This window comes from Pelodiscus sinensis, chromosome 15 (assembly GCF_052426305.1).
Source record: "Pelodiscus sinensis isolate ZL-2025 chromosome 15, ASM5242630v1, whole genome shotgun sequence".
Lineage (NCBI taxonomy): Eukaryota > Metazoa > Chordata > Testudines > Trionychidae > Pelodiscus > Pelodiscus sinensis.
The window spans coordinates 26,308,419-26,322,651 of record NC_143066.1 but is presented as its reverse complement, the minus strand read 5'-3'; the positions used below and the strand labels follow the sequence as shown (position 1 = coordinate 26,322,651).

General features: G+C 42.6%; 1 protein-coding gene across 5 annotated transcripts in view; it reads right to left on the bottom strand.

Moving 5' to 3' along the window:
* The window catches only part of TRRAP (transformation/transcription domain associated protein), a 178,844-nt gene that overhangs the window by 69,992 nt on the left and 94,619 nt on the right, over window positions 1-14,233 (bottom strand). For all 5 annotated transcript variants that reach the window (XM_075899522.2, XM_075899523.2, XM_075899524.2 and 2 more), the window contains 5 exons: window positions 12,445-12,647; window positions 10,633-10,754; window positions 6,818-7,031; window positions 3,902-4,081; window positions 1,748-1,894 (listed from right to left, as the gene is read on the bottom strand). In XM_075899522.2, coding sequence (XP_075755637.1) covers window positions 1,748-1,894; window positions 3,902-4,081; window positions 6,818-7,031; window positions 10,633-10,754; window positions 12,445-12,647 — 866 coding nt within the window. The remainder of the gene's footprint in view (window positions 1-1,747; window positions 1,895-3,901; window positions 4,082-6,817; window positions 7,032-10,632; window positions 10,755-12,444; window positions 12,648-14,233) is intronic.

Genomic DNA, 14,233 nt, shown 5'->3' with positions numbered 1-14,233 from the left:
TGCAGAACTTGTGCAAAGTGAACATTATGCTTAGGAAATATACAGTATTAGCATAACATAAAATGAACAGTGGAACTAAAGAAACAAAAAAATGTTGTGTCTGTGGCTCATTTTGGAGATTTCAATATTTCAGCAATTGTTTTCATTGTGATTGTTGATTAATCGCAGTTAATCCACTTTATCAACTCAAAGAATGAATCACTGTTTAAAAATTAATCATAAGTTGCAGTTTTAATCACACCATTAAACAGAATACCAATTAAAATTTAATATTTGGAATGGTTTTCTATATTTTCAAATATATTGATTTTAACTACACAGAATGCAAAGCGTACAGCGCTCACATTATATTATTTTTAGTACAAATATATGCACTATTAAAATGATAAAAACAGAAGTAACAGTATATTTCATTTTACTTCTACAACTATTGTAGTGCAATCTCTTTATCTTGAAAGCACACCTTACAAATGCTGATTCCTTTTGTTTTGGGGCACGATTATGTAACAAAGTAAAACTTTAGAGCCTACAAGTCCACCTAGTCCTACTTCTTGGTCAGTCAAATTGCTAAGAGAAATAAGTTTGTTTACATTTATGGAAGCTCATGCTGCCTGCTTATTTACAATGTCACCTAAAAGTGAGAACAAGATGTTCACATGGCATTTCTGCAGCTGGCACTACATAGTATTTACATGCCAGATAAACTAAACATTGTATGTCCTTTCACCCTTTGGCTATTATTCCAGACGACATGTTTTCATGCTGATGACGCTGGTTTAAAAAAAAAGTGTTAATAAAATCTGTGACTGAACTTCCTGGGAGAGAACTGCGTTTTCTCCTACTCTGTGTTTTACCCTCATTCTGCCATATATTTCACATCTTCAGTAATGACTCAGCACATGTTCTATTAAGAACATTTTCAATGCAGATTTAACAAAAACATACAGGTACCAATGTGAGATCTCAACATAGCTACAGCACTTGACCCAAGATTTAAGAATTTCAAGTGCCTTCCAAAATCTGAGAAGGACAAGAAAAGAAGCATGCTTTCTTAAAAAACTCTGATTCAGAAGCTACAGAACCCGAACCACCAAAAAAGAAAATTAACCTTCTGCTGGTAGCATTTGACTCAGATGAAGAAAAGGAACATGTTTCTATCTACACTGCTTTAGATCATTATTGAGCAAAACCCATCATCACCAGCTTGAACACATGAAGGGACATATGAATCTTTAGCGCATCTGGCATACAATATCTTGCGACACCAGCTGCAACAGTGTCATGTGAGTGCCTGTTCTTATTTCCAGGTAACTTTGTGAACTCTCTTCTGAAAATGTAAACAAACTTTGTCAGTCATTGGCTCAACAAGAAGTAGAACTGATTGGACTTGTAAGCTATAAGTTTTACATGGTTTTATTTTTGAATGCAGGTATTTTTGTACACAATTCCACATTCGTAGGTTTAAGTTTCATGATAAAGACTGCACTCTAGTACTTGTGTTAAGCAAATTGAAAACTACTGTTTTTATTTTTACAGGGCAAATATTTATAATAAAAAATATAAAGTGAGCACTATACACTTTCTATTCTGTGTTGTAATTAAAGATCAATCTATCCAAAATTAGGTTACAAATACTATTCTATCATTGCACAAGAGCACAATTAATCACATGATTAACTGTGATTAATTTTTTTAATTGCTTGACAGTCATCGTTTTCATGCTATGTAACCAATAATCTGGACCAACCTTAACTTCTCGAAGAGAATCAAGAAATTTGTCATGCCTATTGGTCAACATGTGTAGCTGGTTGCCTATGTCTTTCTCAGAAAGTTCCTTGGTTTTAGGCGTACTAGTCTGATCTCCCGGAGCCAATTCAATGTCAATCTCCACATCCTATACAAAAGAAAAGGTCATTTATAATGTTGATAATTCGAGTAAACAATTATCACAACTTCATTTCTGTACAAATACAAAAAAAAAAAAAAAAGTGTTCTGCTTATTATTTCAGCTTTTTTTTTTTTTATTAAAGGATTTGGACAATTAATTCCCACTGTTAAGGGAGAAAGAAAGGGCCAAAGCAGTAATCTAGATGGAAAATTAAAAAAAGACACTAAAAAGGGATCACAGAGCTAGCAAGTTAAATAATAGTAAATTACTCTTTAAAATGCAATTTTTACAAGTACATCTATTTAACTTCATTCTTTGTGCACACCAGGAGTGCTGCCAGAGTCAGTGAACATCACTAAAGCCCTAACAAATTCATGGCCACGATAAAACACATCTCTGACTGTGAAATCTGATTTTGTGTGTGCTTTTACCCCACACTACAGGCACTCCCTGGGTTACGTACAAGATAGGGACTGTAGGTTTGTTCTTAAGTTGAATCTGTATGTAAGTCGGAACTGGCGTCCAGATTCAGCCGCTGCTGAAACTGACCGCCAGTTCCGACTTACATACAGAATCAACTTAAGAACCCCAAGCGTCCCCAAGTCAGCTGCTGCTGAAACTGATCAGCGACTGATTCCAGGAAGCCCGGGGCAGAGCAACTCTGCCTCGGGCTTCCTGTAGTCAGCCGCTGGTCAGTTTCAGCAGCGGCTGAATCAGGACGCCTGGGGCAGAGCAGCTGGGGTGCTGCCGGGTTGGTCCAGTAGCGCCCAGAGTGGCGCTGCGGGACCAACCGGCAGCGCCCCAGCTGCTCTGCAACAGGCATCCGGAGAAAAGCCTAGTCTGCTGGGGGGGCGTACTAGCTGCGCCCCCCCCCCCCCCAGCAGACCAGGAAGACACGGGCGGCGGAACGAGACGCACCGCGGTCCCGCCGCCCGGGTCCTCTGCGGCTTTGCTCCCCGTCTCCTTGGTCTGCTGTAGACCAGCAGACCAGGGAGACGGGGAGCAAAGCCTCTGAGGACGCCGGCAGAGGGACAGCCACGGCGCGTCTGGGCTGCCCCCCTGCCGGCTTCCCCCGAGGCTTTGCAAAGCCGCGGAGGGGCTCGGGCAGCGGAGCAGCCCATGCGCGCCTGGGCTGCCCCCCTGCCGGCTTCCCCCGAGGCTTTGCAAAGCCGCGGAGGGACTGCCTGAGCCCCTCCGCGGCTTTGCAAAGCCTTGGGGGAAGCCGGCAGGGGGGCAGCCCAGGCGCACCTGGGCTGCTCCACTGCCCGAGCCCCTCCATGGCTTTGCTCCGTGTCTCCCTGGTCTGCAGACCAGGGAGACGCGGAGCAGCTTTTCTCGCCCCGGAGTACACAGGCGGCGGGACCACAAGGTCCCGCAGTCCGTGTCCTCCGGGGCAAGAAAAGCTCCGTTCATAACTGTGAATCCGACATAAGTCGGATCCGCGTAAGTCGGGGACTGCCTGTATCCAGATTTCACAGAGAAGTTGCAGTGGGGGATAGGAAGCAAACGGCTTACAAAGTTATTTTATGGGGGTCACAGTATTCGGCTACCCTCTGAAGCTCCTGAATATGCAAGGCACTGCAGTCAGCCGTATGGAGTGGAAATCCATCAACTTCACAAAGAAACTTGCACAGATCCAAACTGATATCATCTTCCTTTATTTCGAGTTTTCATATCCCCAACTCATAAAGCGCAGCTTTGAAGGCAGTACCACTGTAAGCAGCAGTGCAGAATTAAGGGTAACAACCCCACTCTACAATAATCTTGCAACCCCACCCACAACTCTAGTTTTGGGTGAAGATCCCTACAATTACAACATTGGGAAGTTTCAGATTTCAATACCCATAATCATGAAATTTAATATTTTTAAAATCCTAGGACAGTAAAATTGACCAAAAATGAACTGTGAATTTACACACATATATAGCAATTCAGACCAGCTTTATGAGGTGGCCTATAAACAGTGCTTGGTAAGACATCATGGTCTCCTGTAAAATAAAAATAAAACGTTACCTCTTCTTTGGATTCGCTGTTTTCTCTTTCTCGGGGCTCTTGTTTGACATGGGTTACCATAGCAAATGCTGCCCGATCATGACTGTCAGCAAGGTTGATTACATTAGTGATAGATGGAAGCATAGCTCCCTGACAGCTTGTGCCAATTGTAGTATTTCTTTCACATACTGCCAACAGGAGCTAAGAAATTAAAAACAAGGAAAAGGTTTCAACCCATTGTGTGTGGTGTATTTAAGAACACATGCACATGATTTATTTTTTATTACACTTGATTTATTTTTTTTGCCTGACATAAGAGAATTTTGTCCTTCCCAAAAATAACAGTGAACAGGGGCAGGGGAAGACTGTTTTAAAGCTTGAACTCTTGACCTTCCCTTTAGAAAGTGAGTTTGGATGTCAACTTGGCCTGAGACAGAATTTTATCTCCTTTTCATCAGACCAACTATTCCTACCAACTAGTTCATGAGCAGAAGTTAAGGGTTGACTATTTACAATTTTGTATTAAAAGCTATTGTTGCTATATTTGTGATATTCCTTGCCTCCCTGCATTTCTGAAACAGGAACAAATTCAAACAAATCTGAAAAAAAAACCCCACAAAGATTTAGACTTAAAGTAAACTCAGTTACAGTCTCTGCTGTCTGTGTTCAAACTCTAATGGATCAATAAGGAACAGAAGATGGCAAATAAAGTTGCCTACCACTTGGATAGTGTGAGTTAGTACGATGGATCTTTGGTCATTAAGCCACACCTGTATTGGCTGTCTCAGTAGGGCTAAAGATTTAATGGGCATGGAGACATGAGTATCTTGTTTTTGATAAACATGCCTGTGACGGGGCATCCTCGCCCCGTCCCTTCTCCGCGGCTGCCGCAGCACTGGGCAGCTGCCGCGGCGAGGAGGCTCACCCGTGCGCCGCCTGCTCCCACGCCACTCAGCTGTCGCCACGGGCTGATGTCAGAAAGGGCGACATCAGGGGTGCCCTGGGGCGAGCGGAGGGAGCGAGTAATGGCCCCGACCCCAAGGAAGGAGGCGGGGTGCGCCGTCCCGGCCTGGGGGCGTGACGCAGTGACGCTGGTGTTGGGCGGGGCCGGGGCAAGCCATCGGCATGGCCCCTGCCCATGATAGGAGGGCCAGGACGGCGATTCAAAAGGGCACACCAGCCCAGACCAGGGAACTGAGACTGGGAGAGAATCCCGAGCCCGAGCGGCAGGTCCAAGGCCAGGAAAAAGCGGCCAGCCACCGCCAGGAACCGTTGCGCCTCCACCAGCAATCCTGTCCACAAAGGAGAAGGTGAGCTCCGTGGTAGAGGGGCTTTCGGGGGAAGTAGCTCAGGGAGGAACCCGGTGTGGTTGGCGGGTCGGTGCGTTTCGGCGGCTCGCCCCACTGACCGGACCAGATCCTTCACGGATCTGAGTCCTTCGGGCCCTGGGCTGGGGCCCGTGAGCTAGGGCGGGTCCGGGCTCCCTTTCCTCCCCCCTCGCATTACCCCTTGTCGCCATAACGAGGGTGTTGTGACGGCACTATAAGTGGGGAATAGAAGGTCGCGGTTGATAAAGGGGAGGGTGATGGTAATGCCGGTGATGAGCACCCGAGACAGACTGTAGGCAGTCCAGCGAAGGACTGAATGAAGACAGTCGATTGGGGCACTGAGGCACGGTGTGGGGAGGCGGTCATGGGAGCGCCTCCTGACAATGCCCCTTCTAGGTCAGAGTTGAAGTTTATCAAATGGGGAACAGCAGGACTTCCAGCCTCTCATGTCAGATATATTCAGATATAGAAGTGGACTTCCATCTTCTGTCACTGGTAATGTGGTGAGTTCTGCAGCCTTTGGAGTTTCCATTTGACTGTAGCTCCCAACAGGAAATGCACTTCCACGTTAGAATAGGAAGATCAGAGATGGCATAAGGATGAAGTTTTCTGCATCTAAGTGCTGTATTTCTATTTATTTATTTAGTGTCCAAGGGCATGCCTACACTACAAGCTTATTTCAGAAAAAGCTATTCTGGAAGATATCTTCCGGAATAGCTTATTTTGAAATAGAGCGTCCACACTAGAGGGAAGCCTCCAAATTAGTCCAAGGCAGGCTCCCCTAATGTGGTCTCTTGATTTTGAGCCCCAGGAGGCACTTGGGAGGAATAACTTAGAATGGCCCTGGTGAGGACCTATTTTCAACATAGCAGCAGTGGAGCATCCACACACACCCTCTTCCAAAATAGCTTTTTCGGAAGAGACGTTATTCCTGAATAATGCTGCAGTGTAGACGCACCCTAAATCTACATAATATATACAATTTTCCACTACAATACAGGGCTTACTTAAGAAGAGATGTAGAAGATTCCCACTGTTCCTTGTCACACTGAAAGCTGCTCTGCGCTCTCTCAAATGATGAAGTTAAAAAAACCAGCTGCTTTCTTCTTAGTTATTTTATACTCAAATTTTGATACAGATAATTTCAAAGAAATTTGTGAATAAATGTGTTCAGAAACCAGGTTTCACCAACAGGCAAACTTCCTTTAAAAATCTCTCATTCACAGCTCTGACACACCATTCTCAACGGTCTTTTAGGAGTCAATTTGTCAAAAAGATTCCTCCTCCAGTCATTTTTTGAGAGTCATTTTTTCCTTAAAGAAAATCTGAACACAGACTATGCTTTTCTCAGCTAAACTAAAGCTTTAAAGCCTAAAACACAGCCACTGGAGTCATTGTTAATTGGATTCAAGAACATGGTTACCTAGGCATCGACTTTTTAATATGAACCAAGCATCTAAAATGGCAGCCTTGTTATGGAGAATTTTACAGGGTTATATCCTTTTTCAAGATATATACCACATAAAACAACTGCATATTCATAAGGGAATGGAGGAGAAAATATCACTTCTAAAACTACATTCAGTTCTCATAAAAATGAATATCTTACCTCAATGCACTGCTTGATCCAAAAGTGGTTTCCCATTGCTTCCCAATTTTGAGAACAAGTTACGTAAAGGAGACGTTCATAGACACGACGCTTCATGGAATTATCAAAGACTTCAAAAAATTTGGCTCGGATGAGAGGCTGAGCACAACGCAACCCCGAAAGGAACGCAGGTTCAAGTTTAGCAGTGAGTTCACTTCCAGAAAGATTCTCATCCCTAGGAAGAACACATAAGCAATTGATAATATATATGCCTTTAAAAAAAGTGTCACCTATTTTATTAGACAAAAAAATATTTTATTTTGTTCTACCTGTTTCTGGACTATGGTTAATACCTAGAGACAAGTCTAGCTTTGACTACTAAAAAAAACCAAAAAGTGCAAGCATCTATGACATCAAAAATCCCCTGAGAACACCTTACATGAAGGCAAATCACAGCAACGAAATGCCACAATAGTATGGTGACCATATTTTCTCAACCAAAAAGGGAGATACATTAGCCAGATCCCCTGAACCCTTAAGCCCCACCCACCTGCCACAGGAAGTCCCACCCCAGGGGGTAGTATATCCGGGGTCAAGGTAGACACATCACCGGAAGTAAAGGGTATCATGCGACCCTTCTAAGAACTCCTCACACCGCCCTTTACCAATAGGGATGGGTTTTGGCCCCATAGGACCCCCCGCCCCATGCAACTATACTGCAATTGCATTAACTCAGACTCCAGACTCAGACCTCAGTCCCATGGCTGCAGTGCTATGGGTCCAACCTCAATTCAAAATGAGATCCAGGATCCAAGACCCGGGGGTTTCGCAGGCAGGGACTGTGCCAGTGCCCAGAGCAGCCTCTCTCCATTGGGAGTCCAGCCTGCTGTGATGAGGGACTGTTCTAGAAGGGGCTGGGAGCTGGCACCAGTCCCAGTGTGACCTAACATTAACCAGTTAACTGATTTAATGGGCATTTACATCCCTAATGAGATGTACTACAACTGCATTTGTTTTGAAGTTACTGCAAAACTATCAAGCGTCCTCCATTTCTACAAGTCATAACGACAATACTGAACTAAACATGACAATTACAGGGTGGAGAAGACCATGTCACTAACCCCTCACAACCGCTGCTTGAAAGGTACATTTGGGGCTGGGCCATTTTATATGTAAAGCTATTGAGAAATGTATATATCAATACCATGATGGCAATGCCTATATTATGTAAATAATACCTAATAATAGTTGCCAAATGAGACCACTTCCCAGCCTGCTCACAAACGGCCTGATCTAATTTAAGCCTTAAGCTAGGATCGGGCCCAAAGAAATCTGCTGACATTGCCCAAGAAGATCTAGTTAACATTTAGTTAGTCTTCAAAAATATAAGGGACCAATCAGTCAAAGCCCCTCTGCCTGGTAGAGGCAATTTTTGAAGAAAATCAGAGAGCCTCTGAATTGATTCCTCCTGACAGCAGTGCTCTCTCTCACTGGACATGGGATCTTTAGCACAGGTTTCACTTTGCATGTAAGAATAACTTAGAAATGCATTGTCACAGCTAACTCCATTCAGGTCTAGGCAATGTCCAGCCCAAAGACAGAAAAACAAATTCCTTGAAATTGGAAGTCAAAACATCTCATCTCCTCACAGAGCTCACAAAGGGCTTGTTTACCCAAACACACAAGTCATGACAACCCTCTCTGTAGAGACACAATACATCTTGCCTCCCTGTGGACGCAACAAGTGTTTTCACATGGCCTCTTAACACGCTGTTTAAATGATCAACTGCTTGGATGAGGAACACTCAAAGAGTCTGTCCATCATCCACACTGGAGTGACATGGTGATTTCACCTCTGTGGTAAAAGATCTCTCTGTGGGCTCTTGTGGAGCAGCAGGGAGCCTGGGGTGGAGAGGGCAGGGTGCCTCTATTTCAGTGGTTCTCAAACTTTTTGGCCTGTGGACCACTTGTCTCAATGTAAGCCTTTCCATGGTCCACGAGTTGCTAATGGAAACACGGTTTATAACATAATTATGCCCAAGCCATTTTCCTAGTGCTGCAGCCAGGGAGAACTGTTTAATTTAAATTATTACACAGATTAAGTGTTTTAACTTTCTCATGTTAGTTTATCAAACTTCATTTTAAATAAAGTAAAATATTAATTTATTTCCAACACAAAAGGTTACAATGTTTTCTTTATTTATAGCGGGGGGGAGAGACCTTTTCTGGACCAGGGGGTCAATGACCCACAAAAGAATCAGTTGGGGACGACACAAGTAAGAAGGAAAAAAACTCTTTCAAAACCCCTCAGCCTTCACTGATGTGGCCCCCAACTGAGATACTTCACTCCTTTGATGCTCCAGCCCCACGGGGAGAGGAGGAGGAGGCAGGGACACTGGAGGTTCAGGGTTTCCCATAGGCCAGAATTACTTTTCTAGGGTTCCAGAGTTACTGGATTTTATGGACCCCTTTAGGCTCTGGGATAGGGACAAAAATGAGGGGTTCAATGTGAGGAACAGGTCTGCCAGCGAAAGGGACAGGAATGGGGTGCAGGATCTGGGAAGGAGGTGGGGTGCAGAAGCAGGCTGGAAGTAGGGTGTCTGACCAGGAAGGAGGAGGTAGGACCAAGGGAGGGTGTTTGAGCAAGCTGGGGTGCAGGGTCTTGACGGGGGGGGGAGGAGGAGATTGAGGGGGATTGGGTCTGGGCATATGGGGGGATGCTGATCTGACTTCACACCCCTTTGCAGTGGGGAAAGGTTATAGACAACTCGCTGCCATTCCCCTGTGGGGTGGAGGGGGATTTAGCTTAGCCCCCCACCTACAGGCACCCCTTAGCATGGCCAAACCACCCCCCGCAGTGATGAAAACTCTCAATGGGGACCCCTTAGCATAGTCAAACTGTTCCCCACACAGTGATGGGAACCCCCTAATGTTTTCTCCATGAATACACTGTCAAGATGTGGGAAGCTGGAATTTTAGGCGGTGGAACGGTGATCATGCCTGTAGTGCCCCAGTGGTATCTTACTCGTGAACTTCTAGCTTGTTTGTATACAATGCTAGTCACTGGAGACAACATTGAAAGCTAGGTGTCATGCATCCAGGGGCAGATGTTTCAGAAGAACAGTTAAAGAACATGTGTACATGACACAAAACTCCCCTAAAATCAGCAAAAAAGTGATGGTTAAGTATAAATTTCTACTGTAGACATGGCAATCTGTGATTTGTACTGGTAGAGTTTATTTCTACTTGATATACCAGGTATGCTTCATTGACACAAACTGCAGTTTGCCTTGTCTATATTTAAGAGTTTGCACTATTGCTACTATTCTGCTAGCTGGCTGTGAAAAGCTGAAAATAAGGCATCAGTTTAAAATGTAATACTCCTTAGCAGCCATTATAACTTACTAGAAGCGAACACAGTATCTTGGGTTAAGACCATTATAGTAAATGTTTTTCTATACAGGGCTGGAAGACCCAAAAATTGTGGCTATATAACTAAAAAAAAAATACCCATTACAATAAGCTTCCAGGAGAAAAGCTTTGTACAAAGAGGAAGGAGAAACACTGCACTAGCAGTCAATGCAACACGATCAACTACGAAGATGCCATAGCGCCTTTTCTTTTTTCTTGAAAGAAGGACTGTGAGACGACTTTGTATCTCAATATCTAAGTGACTATGTAAATACATTCACTCCAGTCTCAGTGAAATGAACTTATTGTGCATTTTATAACAAATCTAATATAGCCCCAAAAGATGGATGGCCTGTTATAAAGGTCATGTAAGGTACAAATTATGAACCAATAAGCTGTAATACTTGATTAATTGCTATAATTACCTATAGACATAGTTAACAAGGTCTAAGAACTGGGCATTTAATTCAAGGTCTTCTGGAAAACGCTTTTCAATGTAGGTCATCATTTTCACTAGTAAAATGGACTTCTCCCGGAGAGTAGGTGTCTGTTAAAAAAAAAAAAAAGAAAAAAAAAAAAGAGAGAGAGAGAGACATGATTAATTTTCTCAATTCATCTTGAAACACAAGGAGAAATGGCATGTTCAAAGTACATTTCAGCCTTCCTATACACCATTTTTTTACTCCTACACTGTTGAAAAATGGCTTGAGACAAGGTCATGCTTCCTAAAAGTTAAAAAGTGCCAAACCCCAAAGTATTTATAGTTCTAGAATAAATGATATGTTGGATCTGTAAATGGAGGCTTGAAATCATTAAAAGATAAAAAGCTTAATTGTTTAATAGCTAGTGCCACTATATAAATCCATGGTACATCCATACTTTGAATACCGCAGGCAGTTCTGGTCAATCCCATCTCAAAAAGATATTGGAAGGGGATGTAGTACAGAGAAGGGCAAAAAAAAAAAAAAATGGATCAGGGATATGGAACAGCTTCCACATGAAGAGAGATTAGAAAGACTAGGGCAGTTCATATTAACAAAAAAGATGACTAATGGAGGATATAATGGAAGTCTATGCAATCATGCGTGAATGGTGTCGAGAAATAATCAGGTGTCATCCAATGACATTATTAGGTAGCGGGTTTACAACAAACAATGAAGTACTTTTTCCACACAGCACACCGTCAATCTTAGGAAACCAGGTTAAAAAAAGAATTAGATATGTTCATGGAAGAAAAGTCCATTAATGACACTTAGTCAAGATAGTCAGGGATGCAATCCCATGCACTAAGTATCCCTAAACCTCTTGACTGCCAGAGATTGCAACTGGATGACAGAAGATGGAGCATTCAATAAACTGCCTTGTTCTGTTCATTCTTTATAAAGCTTCTGAGACCAGCCACTTGCTTATCACAAAAAACTTAGAAAAGAACAATGTGGGGAAAGAACGCTACACTTAAGACAAGAAATACAAGAATAAAATGGTTTTGGGTAACTGCATGAGAAAAGTGCCCACCATGCACAAAACAACAGACATACAAATATGTACCCATCACACCACAGCAACAAGATTTTCAATACTCTAAAATTTTCAGCCTGTAAACTTAGAAACTTGTATCAGAATCTTAAACTCATTTTGGACCTTATTCACTGCCAAATTCTTTCAGAAAGTTGATGTATGTAAGGATAATGCATAATGTTATTGCAAGTGATACAGATGGTAAGATAAAGCTTCACCTGCAAATACAGTAATTCCTCACTTAAACGTGCTCACTTAATATGTTTTCGCGCTAGCACGATTTTTTTTTTTGAACATTTTTCAAACACCACAACTCCGTCTCCGCAATAACACAATTTCCCCTCGGGCCGGCCACCGGCCGGCAGCTGCGCAAGGTTTACCCTGCCTCCCTGCAAAGCAGCAGAGGTTTCATGGGCAAAACTCAATTCTTCAGATGAGCTTGAGTGGAGGGGGAAAAAAACAATTTTACATAACCCTATAATACTTGCTTTTAGACACTTTAACCTCCGCCCCCCCCCCCAGCAAAGCACTATTTCACATGAAAGGGAAATGTGCTTAGCATTCTTAATGCCCTCTTGCTTAGAAACCCAAAGTGTTCTTGCAGATTTAGGTCCTTACAGAAGTCTTTAACAAACACTGAATAGAAAATGAAAGTTACAGGTTTTCATTAGGTATTGATCGGAATACGGATTTTCACCTCATTTAATTTTTCAATTTACCTGATTGGCTGCCATTGGAGAATTGTTTTTCACCCACTCTTCCACTATTTTTACCACTGCACGAAGAATTTTAGCATCAGTAGATTTTTCAATGAGAGATGTTAGAATAGCTTGTATAAAATTTTTCCTCATCTCCATACTCATCACAGCAAGACGAGTTTTCACGAGATCCAAGCTTAGCATTACAAGTTCACTTGTACCTGCTAGGAACAGAAGTGTGTAATTTTATTATCAGTCATTTCATATATCAGAAAAAATATTTTCAGTGTGAACTGAACTGTAAAACTTTCTAGTTCTAACTTTGCTAACAATCTACAAAGCTCATAACTGCTAAATATCACCTCTTCTCTCAGGCTACAGAGAGGCAAATAATGAAAACTTTAAATAACAAACACAGAATCACAGAAATGTAGGGCTGGAAAGAATCTCAAACTAATCTAGTCCATCACCCTGAGCTGAGGTAGGACCAAGTAAACCCAGACAATTCTCACAAGTATTTGTCCAATCTGTTCTTAGAAACCTCAAATGACAGGTATTCTACAAACTCCCTTGGAAGCCTACTCTGTACTTAACTATCCCTATACTTAGAAAGGTTTTCCTAATATGTAAACTAAATCTCCCTTACTGCAGCTTTAGTAGGTTACGTCTTGTCCAACTTCCAGTGAGCATACAGGGTGGATAAAAAAAGAATCCAGTGATTCTCCCCCCACCCCCAAACAAAAATTGGATTTTTAAATTTAAATAGGATTATTTTTTATTTTTTAAAAACCAATACTAAATTTCTTGTTTTAAAACAACACTTACAATTAAAGCTCGCCACAATATGCTACTCTTACAGTCTCATAAAAATGAATTAGTCTGTCCAGCCCTTGAAAGTTCTGGGCTTTCAATTTCTGTTTCTCATCAGACTAACATGTGCAAAGACAGACACAGGCTGGATAGGATTGTTTTTGTTCTGGCTTACATGGTGGTGGCCAAGAATGGCATAGCTAGTTAAGACACTGTGTTAAGATAGGGATAACATATAAGAAAGGATGGAGGCAATAGGGAAGGCCTTCTCGTTCATACTGAGAAAATAGGGCATTAGCTAGTTATCTTAGGTGCCTGTACACAAATGTAAGAAATCTAGGAAACAAATGGGAAGAATTGGAAGTCCTGGCACCATTAAGGAACTATGATGTTATTGGAATAAGAAGAGACTTTATTGGGTTACTCACATCATTGGAGCACTGTCATGAATGGGTATAAACTGTTCAGGAAAGACAGAGGGGAAGAAAAGTTGAAGGAGTTGCACTGTATATAAGAGAGCAGTATAATTGCTCAAAGCTCTAATAAGAAACTGGAGAAAGGCCTTTTGAGTGTCTTTGGGATAAGATTAGAACTGAGAATAAAAACGGTGATGTTCTGGGGGACTTCTACAATAGACCATCAGACCAGGAGGATGAGGTAGATGAGGTTTTCATTGGACAATTAACAGAAGCTTCCAGCTCACAGCCCTTGGTTCTCATGGGGGACTTCAATCACCCTGACATTTGGGTGGCTAGGCATAGCAGAGCACAGAAATCTTCTCCAGGAAGCTTTTGGAGAATGTTGGTTCCACCAGAATTTGACCCAGGAAGTCATCCCCAACTAGAGGCCATGTCCCTTTTGACCAGCTTATAAACAGGAAAGAATTGATAGGGGAAGTAGAAGTAGGTGGCAACTGGGATGATCAAACCATGAGATGGTCAAAGTCCAGTATCCTGACAAAAAGCAGGAAGGAGAGCATCAGAATATGGACCCTGTACTT